The 20,578-nt window shown below is 38.7% G+C and overlaps 1 protein-coding gene across 6 annotated transcripts in view; it reads left to right on the top strand.

The window, feature by feature from the left end:
• Positions 1-20,578, top strand: part of LIN52 (lin-52 DREAM MuvB core complex component) — a 119,740-nt gene that overhangs the window by 94,756 nt on the left and 4,406 nt on the right. Inside the window, exon 6 of one of the 6 annotated variants that reach the window (XM_082451947.1) lies at positions 9,028-13,407. The exons of 4 other annotated variants lie outside the window; for them this stretch is intronic. In XM_082451947.1, the coding sequence (XP_082308073.1) occupies positions 9,028-9,143 (116 nt within the window). In that variant the 3' untranslated portion in view covers positions 9,144-13,407. Of the gene's footprint in view, positions 1-6,396; positions 8,303-9,027; positions 13,408-20,578 lie in introns of those variants that run through there. One more of the 6 variants, XM_082451951.1, reaches the window with a different exon arrangement.

Here is a 20,578-nt window from a genome sequence, read left to right as displayed (position 1 = left end):
GATAATTCAGTTATTACATTTACCCAATTATTTACATATACTGAGGATTACTTAGCTTTCATAGAAATCTTAATCTTTCATTTCATGGATTTTGATATGCTTAAATATATGGCTTTGTTAAATGCTTTTGCATTTAGTGCATTTGCATTAATCTAATCTACTTATATTAAATTTAATTGTATTCTGACTTCCTGGGATGAATATTTAGTCATTAAACAAAAGGAACATTTTTCAAATAATTATTCATAGTGTCTAAGTAATCCAAGTACTATACTTATTGTAATTCAAAATATAGTATCTTTGCTTTCAAAAAGTACATAAATACAAATTCTGATATTAATCTGAATTTATTTTTAAAATTTATTTATTTATTTATTTTTGGCTGCTCTGGGTCTTCGTTGCTGCACGCAGCCTTTCTCTAGTTGCAGCAAGCAGGAGCTACTCTTTGTTGTGGTACGCGGGCTTCTCATTGCGGCGGCTTCTCTTTGCTGCGGAGCATGGTCTCTAGGCATGCGGGCTTCAGTAATTGTGGCACACAGGCTCAGTAGTTGTGGCTTGTGGGCTCTAGAGCGCAGGCTCAGTAGTTGTGGCGCACGGGTTTAGTTGCTCCTTGGCATGTGGGATCTTCCCGGACCAGGGACTGAACCCGTGTCCCCTGCATTGGCAGGCAGATTCCCAACCACTGTGCCACCAGGGAATTCCTTTAACCTGAATTTAAACAATTGAAGTTATGAAGTATATTTTCTCTTGAAGTATATTGGCAGTAATGTCCCAACACCCAGTTTTATCAAGAATGTTGATTAGTTAGACTTTCAGTTAGTTCTTTAGCAAGAACAAGTCCAGGAGGAAAGGGCTATTTTTCTTTGTGCCTCAGGGTAGAGGTAAGAACTGGATGCTTATGTCTTCGGTGGAGAAACCCAGATTCTGTTAGCTTGTATCTTCCCTGTGCGAAGCCTCTTTATCAGGGGTTTCACTTGAGTCCAAGGGACTTCTTATTCTTCTGCATTTAATTTTTGCACAGCTCTACACATCACCCATTTTTTTTTCACCCATTTTTTTAAAAAGAGCATTATTGAGATATTTTACACATACTATAAAATTCATCCATTTAAAACGTACAGTGCGTTTTTAGTATATTCACGGAAGTGTGCAACCATCATGACAATCTAATTTTGGAATATTTCCATCACCCCAAAAAGAAACCCCATACCCATTAACGGCCACTCCCATTCCCCCGACTCCACTTCCCACTCCCCAGTCAGCCCTAAGTAATCACTAACCTACTTGTTGTCTCTGGATTTCATTCCTTTTTATTGCCAAATAATATTCCATTATATGGATATACCACATTGTTCATCAGTTGATGGACATTTGGGAATTTCCACTTTTTGGCTGTTATGAAAATGCTACTATGAACATTCGTGTGCAAGTTTTTGTGTCATCATTTTAAACTTTCTTTTGATGTGGGGGTGTGTTTGTATATTATAAGTTTTGCATTGGAATACCCTGGATATAGTTTTAACTTAGTATAAGTACAATATATATCACCCAGTGATCTAAATACATTTTGCTAAACTTAAAGGTAACAACCATTTATTGGTCTCTCATTTGTCGTTTTGAGTCACTCAGAAACTGACTGGGTAAGCAAAAACACAAGCCTTTTTGCTTTCATCACTGTCAGTATTGGATTCCATTTCAAAGGACTCTAGAGTTTGATATTTCATATCTTGAGCTAGAATGGAGAAGAATGGCTTATTGTGAATCCAGTTACAGTTGGCTGACTGTCATGGCTAAATGACAATAATAGGTCATACCCTCTGTTTTGTTGTTATTTTTAATCTCAGTCATATATTCTTGTTTTGTTTTTGCATAGAGTGAAACTTTGAAAGAATAGAATGCTTCTGGCACATAGAAATTCATTTCTGTATTGACATTTAGCCTCAAAGACACATCACTGATTATACAGATGAAGTGAATGTACCCAGTAACTCAAGCTGCACTTGGGTAATCATTAAGAAAGCAGTTCAAAGAATGTGATTAATGGTAGGACTATTTAAGTGTTTTATTCACATTGTCTTCTGGCCTTTGACTCAACTCTGGATTTATTAGAAATAGTACCCCTAAATCAAATCAGAGCTAGAGTACCAGGGACTTAATAAATAGTCTTTAAAATAAACTTTTTAGCAAATTATGAAAACTAGCCTTTATAGTCTCTCTACCTTCCAAAAAAATGAGTGTTAGGTATGTTTGGTTACAGGAATGCTAGTTTATTAGAATCAACATGAATAGAGAGGAAAAAGCTGATTTAAAATGTGGTTTTTAGGGACTTCCCTGGTGGCGCAGTGGTTAAGAATCTGCCTGCCAATGCAGGGGACACGGGTTCGAGCCCTGGTCCCACATGCCGTGGAGCAACTAAACCCTTGCGCCATAACTACTGAGCTCTGCACTCTAGAGCCCAAGAGCCACAACTACTGAAGCCTGTGTGCCTAGAGCCCGTGCTCCACAACAAGAGAAGCCACTGTAGCGTGAAGCCCGTGCACCGCAATGAAGAGTACCCCCACTTGCTGCAACTAGAGAAAGCCCACGTGCAGCAACGAAGACCCAATGCAGCCAAAAATAAACAAAGACCCAACGCAGCCAAAAATAAATAAATAAATAAATTTATAAACTAAAATAAAATAAAATGTGGTTTTTAGATGGAATTATTTCAGGTTGATCTTACAAGCACAGAATTTTTAACTCATTAGGATAGTATTCTCAACCCTGGACTTTATAAATTATTTCTTCTGAATAAGAATAAAAGCATTTAAATAAAGCCTTTAAAATAAAAGCATGGTAGCTGTCTCCATTTTTAAAAAAATCTTGCGAAAACGTCAATCTACAAAAAGAAACTAGACTTAGGAACAAGTCACTTGACTTAACTGTTGTTTGGTTGTTGACTGTCACGGCTTTTTGCTTAACCAAATACGGTGAATAGTTATAATTGGTTTAGTTTCTGCCAAATTTTGGATAGATCAAATTTGTTATTTGTGATTTAATTTCTTAAAGCAGGGCCATTTCTTATACTACTTTGGTATCCACAAGAAGTCCCAAATGATGCTGGGAATTAAGAGGGTACTTAAAGCTTATTTTAAGATCTATTTCATAATGTTCACTTGCATTTTACACCGGTGGCCTAGCAGAAAGCAGGGGTGTTCCTACATAGTATATATACATAGTATATTCCTAAAGGGTCAGTTCAAATATCACTTCTTTTCTAAAGCTTTTCCTGTCCATCCAACCCAAACCTTCTGCAGAATTAATTATCCCCGTGTCTGTCTTCATAATGTGTTATATACTCCTCTTATAGCTTGGATGACATTACTTGATAATTATTTATTTTCCAGTCTGTCTTCTGACAGATTCTCAAGGAAGGTTAAGGATTATATTATAACCTTAACGTTAAGCATAATGCATGGCACTAGAGATAGAGCTGAAGTTTTGGTAAAAATTCTAATCCTTGGCTGAATTTTAATTTCTCCCTTTGTTGCTCATAGAGCAGATAGTTTCTCTCTTCTACTTTTAATATGATTTTTTAAATTAATTAATTAATTAATTAATTTTGGTTGCATTGGGTCTTTGTTGCTGTGCGCAGGCTTTCTCTAGTTGCGGCGAGTGGGGGTTACTCTTCATTGCGGTATGTGGGCTTCTCATTGCAGTGGCTTCTCTTGTTGTGGAGCATGGGCTCTAGGTGTGCGGGCTTCAGTAGTTGTGGCACACGGGCTCAGTAGTTGTGGCTTGTGGGCTCTAGAGCACAGGCTCAGTAGTTGTGAACGCACACGCTTAGTTGCTCCACGGCATGTGGGATCTTCCCGGACCAGGGCTCAAACGCATGTCCCCTGCGTTGGCAGGCAGGTTCTTAACCACTGCGCCACCAGGGAAGCCCCTCTCTAACTTTATGGTAAGAAATATGCGTTATGATCATAATTTTAATAAAATTAAAATTTTATTAGTAATTCTTTTAGTAATGAATTAGAACTGCCTCTAGAGTTTCTGATTCAGTAGATCTGAGATGGAGACCTGACAATGTGTATGTCTAACGTGTTCCCAAAGTGACGCTAATGTGGTTGGTCTAGGGACCACACCTTGAGAACCACTGATACAGGTAATAAATGCTAACTAACCTACCTGAAAACCTCTACTATATTGAAATAGGATCTGTTCCTGATTTCCCCACCTAACTTTCTTTTTACGGTCTTGGGGGAAAAAAGTACTCCATAATTACAAAGCTCTCTACAAGTTTCTACACAGAGCACAATTAAGCTGTTGATGAGCAAACTTTAGTTAGTTTAGTGACCAGAGGAGGAGGGGAGGGTTTTTCTAAGGAAGATTGGTTGATCTCTCTTGGTGTCTCATTATCTGCAGCACAAGAGTATGTAATGGGCGAGCAGTAAGAACTTGTTGACTAGCTGATGAAACTAGTTTAGAACTCTGACCTTTGATTTTGAGGCCAGTGGTCTACCATCTATAAAATGCTTCTTTTCACTTTCACTTCTTTATTGGTTTGAATGCAAATAAAATTAATGAAAAAGATATTTTAACTTTAATTATTAAGCATTATAGTAAATGTTTATATAATATCTAACCATATTTCCCCTTCTATTATATTTTGCCATATTGATCACACATAAGTTGTTTTTAAGATCCTAAATTATGACCTGTACTATCAATGAAAGAGTGTTTTTTTCATTCAGTACATGCCTATTAGTATGTTAACTATGTATAGGTTAAACTCTGGAGTTTCAATGAAGCAGACTATTATACACAGTATAATATAATTTTCTGGCTGAGGATATTTTTGTGTTCTAATTCTTTTATGTTAATAATTCACAAATGTTGTAAATAAGATTTTTCAGAAACATCAAAACTGGATATTTTGAAAAAAAGGTTAACTAGCTGTAATTTCTACTCACAAGGAAAATAACCACTACCATATTGTTATGGACCTGGGCCCTTGGACTCTTTATTCAATAGAAATTGATAAGAGGCCAGATGAGAATTCCAGTCAAGGCTTTATTGGGGCTCGTGCTGCAGTACAAGGGGGTGAAAACAAGAGACAGGTACTCTTGCTCTCTCCCTGAGAGGAGCTGCTTGGGTCCTTAAAAGGGGTAACAACAGGCGGGTGGTCCATGGGTTGGGCAGGAGGTGTAGCTTAGGTGATCTGCCCACCCCTTTAGTGGTGCCATGTACAGGGATCATGCACAGTGCCCTGCTTTTGCTCTTAGCACCTCAGAAATGGCGGTTGGTTTGTGGCCTTTTTGAATCCTGTTGATCATAATTGCCCCAACTGTGCACGTGTGCAGTTGTTTTTAGTCCCTTATAGTTTCTTTGTATTGTCACTCAAAGAGATGTTAGTCCAGGTGCAAGCACTCCGGTAAAAGGTCCCAGGTCCCAGCCTATCTCAATATGACTTCCTAAGTAGACATGTCATATGATCAAGTTCTTACCTTGATGTGATGTGGTTTTAAAAGAAATTCATAATCAAGTGAAGACAGTAATTGTTGTACATTTGTACTACTACATTATTTTAGAGGAAAAAGAGGATTTTTAAATTAAGCCTACTGGATAAGTACTATATATTGGATATTTTTTCCAAGTCTGTTAGGGAAAATATCTTTAAAAGTCTCTACCATTGGGCTTCCCTGGTGGCGCAGTGGTTGAGAATCTGCCTGCCAATGCAGGGGACACGGGTTCGAGCCCTGGTCTGGGAAGATCCCACATGCCACAGAGCAACTAGGCCCGTGAGCCACAACTACTGAGCCTGCACGTCTGGAGCCTGTGCTCCGCAACAAGAGAGGCCGCGACAGTGAGAGGCCCACACACTACGATGAAGAGTGGCCCCCGCTTGCCGCAACTGGAGAAAGCCCTCGCACAGAAACGAAGACCCAACACAGCCAAAAATAAATAAATAAATCAATAAAATTTAAAAAAAAAAAAAGTCTCTACCATTGATGAACTTATTGTCTGGTCAAGTTGAAAACATGAACCATACATATGTGAAACCACAATGCCAACAATTAAAAATCAAATTATCAGGTAGAACAAGTAATTTGTGTTAAAATTGGACAAATCGTCATCTGTGAAGTAAAAGAGTGATGAAAGTGAAGTAGGATTATTGAGGTCATTTATATTCACAGTTGTTGATAGTATGAGGAAAAACTAGCTGAAATTTACCTGGACTAGTGAACGTTTAGATTAAGCTATTCCTTTTGTAACTTTGTTTAGATTAAGCTACTCCTTTTAGCTATTGGACTGGCCTCAACCTTAAAGTTAGGCTTGCTACCAACCCTAAAGCTTTTTTTTTTTTTAATTTTATTGAAGTATAGTTGATTTACAATGTGTTAATTTCTGCTGTAGCGACCCTAACGCTTTTTCTGAGAAGATTCACTAAATGAGTAACTTGGACTTCCCTGGTGGCACAGTGGTTAAGAATCTGCCTGCCAATGAAGGGGACATGGGTTCGAGCCCTGGTCCAGGAAGATCACACATGCTGCGGAGCAACTAAGCCCATGCGCCACAACTACTGAGCCTGTGCTCTAGAGCTCACGAGCCACAACTACTGAAGCCTGAGCACCTAGAGCCCATGCTCTGCAACAAGAGAAGCCACCGCAATGAGAAGCCCATGCACCGCAACAAAGAGCAGCCCCCGCTCGCTGCAACTAGAGAAAGCCTGTGCGCAGCAACAAAGACCCAACGCAGCCAAGAATGAATGAATGAATGAATGAATAAATAAATAAATAAATAAGTGAGTGAGTGAGTGAGTGACCAAAGACTCATTCTCTCCACCTCCCAAAGAATTTTTTAGAAGCAAAATGTTGAACCAGAGAGCTTCCCTCATAGCTATTTTATGAATCAATTGAAAATTGTGCTCTTAGATTTGTCAGTATGATTTCTTAAATAAGAAAGGTTGGAAGGCAGCAGCTTATTATTATTAGGCTTAACCTGAGTTAGATTTGGTAGAGTTTAAAAAATATGTAATCTGCTTTTGATTGTTTAGTCATGTGTAATTTGTTCCTCATCCAAAGAATTTAACGATGGAAATAAACATTCATGACATGAAAAGTCACCCCCTTTCTACAGCTTTTCCTGTCCATCCATTTCCAAGTCCTCTGCAGAATTAACTATCCCCATCTCTGTTCCCTGGCCTCCTCTTCATTGTATTATGATATGTAGTGATAATGAGAAAAAGCTGTATTTCCAGAGAAGCATTTGGTGAAGTTTTCTGTTTACTATGGAGATTTTCCAAGCATATACTAACTAGAAAGAGTGCTATAATGAACTCCACGTACCCATCCCCAGGTTCAGTAATTGTCAACTTTCTGCCTTTCTTGTTTTATCTCTGCCCCCTTATATCCCACTTTTTGTTGTGGTTGTGTTGTTGGCTGGAGTATTTTAAAGCAAATCCTAGTACCATGTCATTCATAAATAATTTAGTATGTATCTCTAACCAAGAAGGCCTTTAAAAAACACACACAATTATTACACCAAACAAAATAAAATAACAATTCCTTAGTAACGTCTTATAGTCCATGTCCAGTTTGGTTAAAAATTGTGTTTTTCACAGTTGGTTTGTATGAGTCAACATCTGGACAAGGTCTACACATTGCATTTGATTGACATCAGTCGTCAGTCACTTAATCTTCTCTATAAGCACACTCTTCTTCTAGGTTATCCCCCCCGCCCCATGCTATTTAATTGCTGAAGAAACTGGGTTGTTTGTCCAGGAGGATCTCCCACATTTTAAATTTGGATGATTTTTATCATGGTGGTAGCATTCCACATGGTCCTCTTTTCCCCCAAATTTCCTGTAATCTAGTAGAGTTAGAGAATAAAGTGGGTTCGGAGTCAGTCTTTTTGGCAAGAATGCTTCATAAGTGTACTTGGTATTGCTGTGTATGAAACACAGGACCTTCATTTGTTCCAGTTTCAGTGAAGATCAGTGGGTTTAGGTGGTATCAGTCTCATCCTTTCCATAATAATAATAATGATGATGATTACTGTTCTAATAAATCAGCAACTATTTGGTTTCCCTGAAATGTAGTCCAAAGAGGAAAGGCAGAAAAAATGCTTGATTTTTTCCCCCCTTTTACTTACCAATTTTCAGAACACGAAATGAGTTGAAGTGACTGAGGGCTTTTAAGAAATATTATAGTAAAATATAATATATTAAATATTAAATATATTAAATATAATACAGTATACTATTGTATTATAATTTAATATAATACAATATATATATAATATAATGTATTATGGTTTAATATAATATTAATTTGATATAATATAATACATTATATTAATATAATACATTATATTAATATTATATTAAATATAATACATTAAAATACTATTTAATGTATTTCTAAGTACTATAATCATTATTCTTTTTGACACTCAAAACTATCCCATCTTTAGTTAGTGGACACCCCTTTATGCTGACTTCTGTGTCATTTGACATGACCCTAGTAATCTTTGGTAACTTCCTTCCTTTCAGCGTGTCAAGATATTCCTTGTTCATTTACTTCAGACTTAGAATCTCATCCATTTCTCCAAGGAACCCTGGGAGTAGAAATCTTCATTTTAGTAGAAATCTAAGTACTAAGAGTATTAATTGGTACTGGACTGTCATTGCTTCTGGGCCTTTTCCATGGACAGGGTTGGTAAATGAGTTGTTGTTGTTTTGTTTTTTAAGAGAAAAAGAAATTGTGTTCCTACCAATATGCCCAGTTCAAATTAAAGATGTTTAAGGGTTTTAATTTAATGTATTTGATTTTTTAAATTTTAATTTTATTGGAGTTCAGTTGATTTACAACGTTATGTTAGTTTCAGGAGCACGGCAAAGTTATTCAGTTATACATATACATATATTCATTCTTTTTTAGATTCTTTTCTCATATACAATGTATTTGATTTTATAATAGCATGTCTTTTACTCTGGAAATCTTGATTTCTAATAACTAACATAATTATTTATGTTTTAATCCACAGTGAGAATAGCATCAAAAGAACTAACTACATATAACAACAAGACTGCTGAATGCAATTTAAGATTTCTCTGTGCCTCATTTATATCTTTAGGATATATACTTGTAGGGTATATATAGTCAGAATATGTCTTTTAGAATTATTTAAATTTTTGTACTGTGTGGTTATTGCCAAATTTTAGAGATTCAAGTTATTTTCAGTTTATTTCCATTTTTAGAGATTGCCATTTTTCTATTTAATAAATTTTTTAATGTATAAAATATTTATATGGTGTCCCAAAGTAAAACGTATAAAATAAGGTACATCCAAAGTGTCTACCTTCCACTTCTGTCCTATCCCCCTCTCTTTTTCCTCTTCTAGGTAACCATCTTTATTAGTAAAAACAAATACTAAACTTTATCCTTCCATTATTTCTTTTGAAAATATAAGTAAATATACCTGTGTATTTCTCCATGTCCTGATTTTCCACATAAGGTAATATTCTATACATAGTGTTCTGCACCTTGCTTTTTTTCCACTCAGCAGTATGTTCTGGAGATCGCTCCATAGCAATATATAGGTCTCTTCTTCATTCCTTCATACAGTTGCACAGTACTCTATAATATGGAGTCCCTTCCCTAAAAATGGACATTTGAGTTGTTTCCAATCTTCAGTTATTACAGATAGTGCTGAAATGAATAGGAATATGAATACCCTATTTAATATTTTTGCTGGTGTATCTTTGGGGAGCTACCTAGAAGTAAAATTGCTGGGTCAAAGGGTAAAAAACATAGGTAATTTTACTAGGACAAAAATTTCTTATGCACAGTGTTGAATTAAGAATTGAAAAGGAAGCAGATTTCCTCTTTCCTCATATATGAATAAATTATTTCAATGGATATATAGTTGACCACCTCCCATGTGCCTGGTATTGTTCTAGTTGCTGGGGATAAGAGCAGGAGGCTCTGTAGAACTTCAAGGAGCAGGAAGGGAAATAAACAAAGTTAATTTCAGATTTTGGTAAGTGCTGTGAAGGAAGTAAATGTGTTGATATGAAAGAAAGTAACCAAGAGGACTCACTTTGGATAGGGTGGCCACAGAAGGCTTCTTTGAAAAGGTGAGGTTTGAACTGAGATTTGACAGATTAAAAAAATGATTAACACCGCCATTTATAGACTTTCCTACTATATGCCAGGCAATATAAAGGATTTTCATACCTCATTTTATCTCACAAGACTGCAAAGTCTATTTTATAATTACATTTTATGAATGAGAAAACTGATGCTCATAAAAATAATTTGCTTAAGGTCTTAAAACCTGTAAATGGGGGTGGGGGGGGGCTGGGATTTGAATCAAGGCTAGACCCATCTAATTCCAAAGCCAGATAAGAGAAATCCTTTTTACTGTATACATTGCCTCTCTTAACCAGAAAGAAAGCAGAGAATACCAACTTAACATAGTAAATGGTTTAGACTCTTGTTTTAACCTGGCAGAAATACAGTGTTTTGTTTTTTTTCTTTTAAAGCATTGTTCACATTTACTACTGAATGATTACAAATTCAGAATACATATGCTTGTTTTCTTTGGGAGTATTTGTTATATAACAAAATAGAAAAACATGTCTTCTTGTCCAAGCTAAGTAAAACAATTTCAATATCTGTTTTTATTGTTTTCGACTTAATGATGGTTCTCTGTTTAAAATACCGTAGCAAGAACCTAGGGGCAGGACAGGAATAAAGATGCAGACCTACTAGAGAATGGACTTGAGGACACGGGTAGGGGGAAGGGTAAGCTGGGACAAAGTGAGAGAGCGGCATGGACATATATACACTACCAAATGTAAAACCGATAGCTAGTGGGAAGCAGCCGCATAGCACAGGGAGATCAGCTCGGTGCTTTGTGACCACCTAGAGGGGTGGGATAGGGAGGATGGGAGGGAGGGAGACGCAAGAGGGAAGAGATATGGGGATATATGTATATGTATAGCTGATTCACTTTGTTATAAAGCAGAAACTAACCCACCATTGTAAAGCAATTATACTCCAATAAAGATGTTAAAAAAATAAATAAATAAAATTTTAAAAATGAAATAAAATAAATAAAATACCGTAGCAAAAATATCCCCCAGATATTTCTAGCCTATTAAAATAATGCACCTTCTAAGTATCCTATTTATTTATTTCACAAATATTTGTTAAAATCTATATTCAAGGTACTTTACAGTGTCTATTTGAAATAACTTCATTAAATGAAATAACCAAAACGTTCAAGGGACTTCCCTGGTGGACCAGTGGTTAAGATGCTCTGCTTCCACTGCAGGGGGTGCGTGTTAGGTCCCTTGTCAGGGAACTAAGATCCTGCATGCCTCGCAGACTGGCCAAAACAAAAACAAAAACACGTTCAAGGTTCTGTAAATAGCCATAAAATTAATCTTAGGGGGAAATTTTTTCTTGTGCCAGCACTTACTGAGCACTTAAATGTATTGTCTTATGTCTCATACAACCCACTCAGGTAGGTACTAACCCCCATTTTACAGATGAAGGAACTGAGGCACAAAAAGGCTACATAATTTACCGGAGATCACCATCTAATAAGTCATAGATTCAGACCAAAGTTCAAATCCTATGCGATCATAGGTTTTTCTATATCATATATATTAAAAGGTCATACCAAACAACAAGAAAGTAGGGAAATATATTCTTCCTTTCTGGTGAGTTAAGTCCATACTACTGTCCGATGAACCATGCGTGAACATTCATAGACATTTTCTTTGGTGTCTTAAACTGGAACTACCTGCAGTTAAAAGTCAGATTCTAATTTAACAAACAAGGCCACCTCTAACAAAATTACAATAAAATGATATTATTCCCTGGCTTAAAGAAAAATTCTCCAGTAACTATAGGAGTGCTTGTGGTATCAAGACAGCATCTTACATCTCCATGTAAGTCATACGCAAAGTGATATTGTGGTGAAAAAATAGTGGCATGAATAATACCTGCTCACAGCCCAAGACATTTGATGTATCTTGGGCCTCAGTGTTTGTCGGATTTTGCAATTTCATGAGCAATATTTGTATTTTTTTAAAGTTCTATATTTCTCTGTGTTCCACTTGATGTCAAATCTGTATTCTTAGGTCGTAGCGTTTCATTAAAAAAAAAAAATAATCTCAGCCCCTCCTCCCTCTCCTCCCCCTCCCCCCCACACTCATTTCGTATAATATGGTAATGGTATCACCGTAGCTGTAATTACGGGTCATCTTCATTTCTTTCATCTCTGCCTGTTCTGATGGCTTCATTCCTTTGACGGAAAAGATTTGGCTCTGGGTGCTATGATTATTTTGTTAAGCGTTATTCGAATAGACAGGAGTGAGAGAAATTAATCAATCCAAATGCAATTAGCATCATGTTTAACCCACTGATGGACGTCTCAAGGTGAAACAGCCAGGGGAGTTTCAGACATTATTATTCAATCCAGTGGTTCTTATCTAAATTATAATCAAGAGAGGTTTTTATTGGCTTCACAGTATGAAGATGTAACTCTTTCCCTGCCCTGTGGGTCAAAAAGACTAGGGCCTCCATCCTCTGTAGACGTTTGCTGCTGCCAGCACCTTGAGGTGGGGGTGTTCCAAGCAGGAGGATTTTCTTAATATCCAAGTCCTTTGAAATTCATCTATACTGTGATCTTGGTCTGATTTTCCTGGGAGTGGGATATTGCCCGTGAATAAATTACTCTAACTTGAGGCAAAATATTTTGTGTCCTGATGAAGTCACTTTGACTAGTTCTTTCTTAACCTTACATGATAGATTATTATTGCTGTACTCACTTTATGAATGAGGAAATTAAGACTGTGTGAAGCTACTAGCCTTTGGTCACAATAAGTGTTTCACCACGATGTATTACTATGTAAAGGCCCTGAAGTGTGAATGTTCTGCAAAAATTTATGAGTATTTAATAAATGTTTGCCCCGAGTATATTAATCCATTGCTTTGATCTCATTGCCTTTCATTCAACTGAGTTTACCCTTGGAAGTGGAACCAAGTGAAATAGGCCTGTGAGGCCCTCTGAAGAGGAAACAAAATACAAATAAGAAGTTCTTAGGTCTCATTTCTTGAACACAGATCTTTGGAATTTGTTGTTATTGTTTTGGTTTGTTTTTTAGTAGGGAGAAGGATGATAAAAAGGATTGAATATTTGAAATCTAGTCTTGGTTTGCTCTTGAAAGAGGGCAGAGCAAGGAGAGTTGATGGAGAAACATAGGCTTTCACCTGAATACAGCATTTTTCAAATACCTGATAATTAAGATTCTTCTGCTTCTTTCAGTCTTCAGGCATCATGGATGACACTTCCCATATTTTATGTTCCTGCTTGATGTTTTATATTCTGAGAATAAATCTGTTGGCTGGATGTTTCTGTCCTTTTTTTCCCCCTGTTGTGAAAAGCCATGAAAATTATTTTCGATATTGGAACTGTCCAAATGCATTTACCTGTACATTGAGTCCTGGCTTTTCTTTTTTATATTACTTCTTGGATAAAACATTCTCTGGAAGTGGCCCTTGCTATGAATTGAAAAAAACATGTTTGATATAAAATTATCTTTTCCTGAATTCACTGGAGAGAACACGGTCCTTAGCCACGCCACTCTTTTGGAAGAAAAAGTCATGTTAGAGAGACAAGACACTCAATAGAAAGAGAATCTGGGAAGTGTGCCCCAAAAAGGATTTTCTGAGAATTCTTAGGATGAAGATTTTCATAGTCAATGATAGTTTTGTCACGGATATAGCATCCAGACTGTTTTTTTCTTAGATATTCTTTCATTCTCAAAGAATGGGCAAAAGCCTAAGGCCGTTCTGTCTGCCTTCAAATGCTGCTTTTATATATTTTAGAGAAAAGTGAGATTTCTACCATAAAATCTTTTTTTTAAAATTTATTTATTTTAATTTATTTATTTTTGTCTGCGTTGGGTCTTCATTGCGGTGCACGGGCTCTAGGCGCTTGGGCTTCAGTAGTTGTGGCACAGGGGCTCTAGAGTGCAGCCTCAGTAGTTGTAGTGCATGGGCTTAGTTGCTCTGTGGCACGTGGGATGTTCTTGGACCAGGGCTTGAACCTGTGTCCCCTGCATTGGCAGGCGGATTCTTAACCACTGCGCCACCAGGGAAGTCCCTCTACCATAAACTCTTAACTTGAGTGGACTCTCCCACAAGAGTTGACTGAGAATGGTCAGTAGACCATATTACAATTACACCATTTTCTGAGGGCCACCAAGTATTCAAATGAGTTCCCAAGAGAGTTCCTTCTCATCCAGGAACACCATGCTCAGTTCATAGCACCTTCTGCTCTTGACAGTGGCCCCAGCCACTCTCATATCAGAGGCATTATAAAGTGCTTAGTCCTTGACTTGAATTATTGATCACTTAGTGATAGGTTTTTGCGGAGGTCTGAACTGGAGCGTGGTGAAGAATCTCAGTCTGGCAGCCTGCCTGGAACTGCTCTGCTGTACGCCGGCCCTATGCCAGAGTGACAGGAAAACTTCCCCATTCCTGTGAGAGAGAAATCAGCACTGTAAATCACATTGGTTTCCTTTGTTCTCCTCTGATGTACCAAGGTACCTGTGAACAGCTAGCTCGCTCCATCTCAAAGGCCACTTCTCATTTATTTGAATTTTCCCTAACACCTAGTACATAGTAGGTAGGCTCTCTATGTGGCTGACTTAACTATTCATCCATCCCCTTCATGCTTCTCTCCTGCATAGCACACACTGATGACTAGGAGGTCCCTCAGCGGAATTAGAACGCCTTCAACTAAAAAATAATTGTTAAAGAAAAGTCGAAACTGTAATCAGAACAAATGGCATCATTTCTACAAAACATCTTCTATAAATCTAGTTAAATAGATAACCTTTTAGCACATTGATTTAAACCAAACTAACTAGGGTTTTATGTGCTCCTTTTTGCTAGAAGAAGCTGCTGGTGTAGTTAAGGAAGGTCGCTGCCTCTAACTAGTACCCAGGTTTGAACCTCCAGAGTATACATGTTACACAGATGCAAGTCAGGCATGTTTCCCTTTGTTTTACATTTGAGAGCCTTTAAAAAATAAATAGTTCATCCTCTTTTTGCCACTCCTGGTGCTGCTTGTGCGCGCATTCGGTACTGACCTGGTACCTTTTCTCTTTTGTGAAATGGCAGCTGCGGAGACTCCGTTGTTTCCCATGACCGATGGAAAGCCCAAGGAAGGAGTCAAGGCTAAGAACAATGATCATATTAATTTGAAGGTGGCGGGGCAGGACAGTTCTGTGGCGCACAGATTAAGATTAAGCATACGCCACTTAGTAAACTAATGAAGGCTTACTGTGAATGACAGGGTTTGTCAATGAGGTAGGTCAGATTCCAGTTTAATGGGCAGCCAATTCATGAAACAGACACACTGTGAGAGCAAAATAACTTACTAGATTATGAAAGACAAGGGCTGAGTGAGCATGCCACTAATGGAGGAGGGGGGGGCTGTCACGGAACCAGCATTCTGCCCCAGTTGTTGTTGATCAAAACATAGCATTGGTGATTTAGCTTAAAAAAAATAAAGGGAATATGCTCGTGTACATCACCAGTTACTTTAAGTACAGTAAAGGAGTGAGGAAAGGGTACATGGAAGAACAGAGAAATCCATACTGTAGTAGCCAAGATGCCGTCAGTGTGTTCCAGCAGCAGACAGGAGGTGTCTGCTATGAAGGGAACTTGCTCTGTACTCCAGATCTCAGTTCCCACGGACCAAGAAGACATTCGCAGTTAGAAGACTGCAGTTTGGTTCTCCCAGATCCTGACTACTACAGTATGGATTTCTCTATTCTTTCATATACCCCTTCCTCATGTCTTTATTGTAGTTGAAGTAACTAGTGTACACAAGCATATTGGCTTTTTTTTTTTTTAAGCTAAATGACCAGTGTTATGTTTTGCTTGACAACAACTGGGGCAGAATTCTGGTTCTGTAACAGTCCCCCCTCTCTCCATTAGTGGCGTGCTCATTCAGCCCTTGTCTTTCATATTCCAGTAAGTTATTTTGCTCTCACTGTTTAACAGAAATCAAACAAACAAAAATCCTTGCATACCTTGTTCCATTGGAGAATTTTAATGTTTTTCACTTTATCACTGTAAAACCCAGGGCAGTTTTATAACTTTTTTTGTACATAGCTGTTACGTGTAAGGCAATCTGTCTTTAAGCAGGGATAAATTACTCTAAACGAAATGAATCCTAGATAATTTTCCCATCAAGTATCTTGTTGCTTAAATAAACTTCTTGTTTGACATGAAAGAAAGAGTCATACAGTAGCTAGCATTTACAGAATGCCTGTGTGACCCTTGTATTAATCCCATCTTGAACAGATGAGGTGACTGATACACAGAGAGATGACTTGGGTGACTTGCCCGCAGTGGTTCAGGCTCAGTGTAGGAGCTGGGGTTTGAATCCAAGCCTGTCCAATGCTAAAAGCCCTGCTCTTGGGAATTCCTTGGTGGTCCAGTGGTTAGGACTCCACGCTTCCATTGCTGGGGGCCCGGGTTCGATCCCTGGTCAGGGAACTAGGGTCCTGCAAGCTGCACAGCGTAGCCAAAATAAATAAATAAATAAATAAATAAATAAAAGCCCTGCTCTTTTCACAGCGTTATGCTGTCTCCTTTTTTTCCTGGCCACTCAGAGTCTCCTAAACAGCCTGTTGTTGCTTTTCAGGATGTGAGAGAACCATCCGCCTCGCTAATGTTTTTAATTATATTGATTTAATTATATTGAGGCACAATATAAATATTTAAAGTAGTTTGCATTGGAACTGCAAACCAAATGCTGTGAGTTTCTTCCATTTCATTAAAAGTTACTTAATCTTTACATTGTTCCCTATATTAAAGCCAAGCAGAATTTTATCAGGCAATTGCCTCAAAGTTATAATCTGGAAAATCTTTCTGTAATGAAACCCATATGTCATGGGCGAAAGGTGCAAAGCCCTGGCATAGAGGGCTGGTCTCATGAGAGATTCTGCACCCAATCTCGTTAACCAGGGTGCCTCTGGTAATCCCTCATGCCCTCACCGGTGAGAAATCAGTCTGTACCACTGAATCTTTTTCAACCAGCCACCGGAAGATTTACTGCAGAGAAGGCAGTTTGGGGATAGCCATTGTGGAAAGGGAGCCAGAGGCAAGGCTAAATGTAGGATGGAGGAATTGGAGAGTCTAAAGAAGAGATTACATTAAAGCACACACCACCTTCACAGCAAGCAGGATGGAGTCGTCCCTTCAGCCCTGACCTCTCTAAAGTATACCCAGGTATTTACAGCTGCTGTGAACCTGACAGCCCTAGGTAAACTATGAAGGGGTGATAGAAACTGCATCAACCTGGAATTTGATTATAGTTTATCCATTTGCTGTCTTTAAATGTGTCCCCTGTCCCACACTCTGCAGCAGTTCACATGTTCACCCTTTGGTGACAGTATTGACTGTGGCTCTCTCAGTTTATGGTCTGTGCCCAGCATAGGAGGGCCTGTAAATCATGACTTGACGTGGAGGTCGTGCTTCTCTTCTGCAGAGCATACACTGGTGGCTGATGACCAACGGATCCCTCTTAGCATAGTGATTAGACTGTGGTAGCAGTGTTGCCTTCCCGTTGAATCTTGTAATCCTAGAGAATCAATCCAGAACCAGAAAATAGTTAAGAAATGGTGTTGACTCCAGATAAAACTTTCTCTAGCAATTTTATGGTCCCCAGGATGGTCTTCTAACACATTGTGGGAAAAGAGAACCAGGAGAGAAGGCAGGAATTGGAAGTGCCAAGCTGAAGAGTATGTAATCTTACCCTGGTCATTAGTGCAAGAATTATACCAAGTGGTAACTGTTGGGAAGAAGGGATGAAACTAGGCAGGAGGACATAGAAATACCTTACTGTCCTCTGTCAGCAAGCATAGACTTCTCTAAAGGTTTTTTCCCAAAGAGATTTGAAATCGTTGGTGGGAGTTTTTTAGTAAAACACATTTACATTATAAACCCTACTGGAAGGGGTGTGTGTGTGTGTGTGTGTGTGTCTGTGTAGAAGAGGAATACAGAATAGTAGCAGAAGGCTGTCTCCCTACTCCTAATGGGATTTTGTAGCAGCATGTGCGAGTTTGTTTCAGAAGTCAAAAACGAACAGATGTTGGTATAAATTACCTCTGTGTCTGATGTCTTGCAAATTAAAAGCGCGGTTGGCATCGCTAAACAATTTCACTAGGTTTGGCGGGGGGTGTAGTTAGCGGGTGGTGATTACTATAGCAGGTCGGTAAGAATCTTCACATTGCAGTAGAACGGGAGAGCCAAGGATAAAGAGATGAGGAATAATATAAGGGGTATATGAATTAATCAGAGATGTTAACATCTCTGATGACAAGTGAACAGGAGGGCATGTGCTCTGGAGCAGCCCCTGACCCACAGCAATTTCTCTGTGCACAAAAAGGGGTTGGTGCTTAGGATGTGATTTATAGGGCACAGCCCTCTTTTAGGGAGCAGCTAGCTATGTCACAAATTCGTATATCTCCTATATAGGACCAGCGAGTAGGAAAACTTTCTCCCCTCCCACGTAAAAGATGATGCCTTTTGAATTCCTTCTACTTTTACGGTGGTTTGCTGCAGCTCTGTGTACTTAGATTAGGTTGAAGGGGGAGGAATGACTGAGTGGAAGGGGGGTTGTTAAAAAGGATTGGTTAAATTCAAGGAGAGCTTGCCGCTGAGAGACTTTGGAATATCCTTTTTTTTTCCTTTTAAATCCTTTTGATCCCTCGAATAGATTGGGTCTTGTAAAATTTTAAGTCTTAAAATATTGGTCATTCTCCCATTTGGGGAAAAAAAGAGCAAAGAATTGTGGGACATGAAGGACAGTAGGCAGAAATAATTAGTAAGATCAGTACAGTGCTCCCGGCCCAGGATTTTTGGAACAGGGCTCTGTTCTACCCAGCCGAGTGTTGTATTACCCAAGTCTGATTTCCAGAGCACCTGCTTCTAGCCACTTTGCAGGATCATTTGATACTGTGTTTAAATTCATTAATAAGCACTGGAGAGTAAGCAGAAAACCTATCCAAGTAGGAATAAATGATGCGACCCACTCTGGCCAAAAGTATAAGTCAATTCCTACAGATCAGGCTGAGGGAAAAGATTCCAAGGAATGGGATTTTTGAGATTGCTAGCCTCCCTTATCACAATTCATTCACTTATTCACTTAGGAAATACTGCATGCAAGAGAAGCAATAGACTACTTACCCTCCTCTGAAAGGCGCTGTGTTAATAAAACCACTATACCAAGCATGATCATGGATGAATACCCAAGAGGGCGGGGCAGGTGGCATTAATATGCTACTCATTTTACAGATGAAGAAACTGAGGCGCAGAGATCTTTCCCAGCTCAAGGTCTCGCCCAGCTGATAAATATTAGAGTTGGAACTTAAACTGAATTCAGATCCTGTGTTCTCTGAAAGAAATCCATGCTCCCTCCCCTGGGCAATAAAATACTTGTTTGGATTTCTTCTAGAGTAGTTAGTCCTTGTCCCTGGATCTCTCCATGAATCTGGCACTACTTCCATCAAGGGAAATGACTTTTCTTGCCAAATAAGCAAGGTAAATTTTAAAAGAATCCCACAATGTAGAGAATGGAGCAATGAGGGTCACTAACAAGTCTTATTGTTTGTCTGTGAAATGGAAGGAAACTAACTTTACTGTGTTCCTACTTGGTTCTAGTTCTTTTGTATATTATCATTCATCCAGCCAACATTTATTCAGCAGATACCGGGTCCAGCACTATGCTAGGTGCTGGTGATATAAAGAATAATAAAACACAATCTCTGCCCTCAGTTCTTTGACTTCCATGGAGGAAGACAAGTATATCAACAAGTAATTGCAAGTCTTATAGGACTTGTATGTATGGGATTTGGCGTAAACCCACTAAGGAAGGAATGGTCAGTTTGATTTGGGCCAGGGTACGGTTGAGGGCACATGAGACAAGCCCAATGCTGGGGCTTCCATTCCTAGTTAATGGGATTTCCTTTCCCTTTGTTGGAGCTTTGGAACTTGTGAAAGATGGGGAATGTATAGACTGCAGTTACCAAAAGCTTTCCTGGTTACAAAGTTGGTATTGTTTTATTTCTTCCTTGTACAAATAAACCAAGAACTATTAAATGTAGATGGTGGGGTGTGGGAGTGGGAGCCCATTCATCTAGCACCATCTGCTCTGCACCGGGGAAAGGAAGCAAGGAGGCTAGGGTGAAGGTCCTTCTCACCGCTGCAGGTGCCTCCCTAGCCACCTCACTCCTTTGGCCAAGATGGAGACATGTCCTTGGAAGCCACAGGGCACCATAGCCTGCTGTGTGTCCATTGCATAGTTCCAGAAGACTTCTGGCCCCGAGGCCAGCCATCGGAAACTTTCAGCATTGTTACATCCATTTAAGAGACATAAAAAGATGATCTTGTGGGGGTGAGGATGAAGGGGGTTATGCCGCGTACAATTTTTGAGGATTTGCTTGACAGAGCTAAAATGGGGGGCTTCTGGAGTGGGTCTCGTAACTGAGAAATGTTTTACT

Source organism: Balaenoptera physalus (genome assembly GCF_965194825.1).
Source record: "Balaenoptera physalus genome assembly, chromosome: 2".
Taxonomy (NCBI): domain Eukaryota; kingdom Metazoa; phylum Chordata; class Mammalia; order Artiodactyla; family Balaenopteridae; genus Balaenoptera; species Balaenoptera physalus.
Note: the sequence above shows the minus strand (reverse complement) of the source record. Positions and strands in the feature narration are given on the sequence as shown.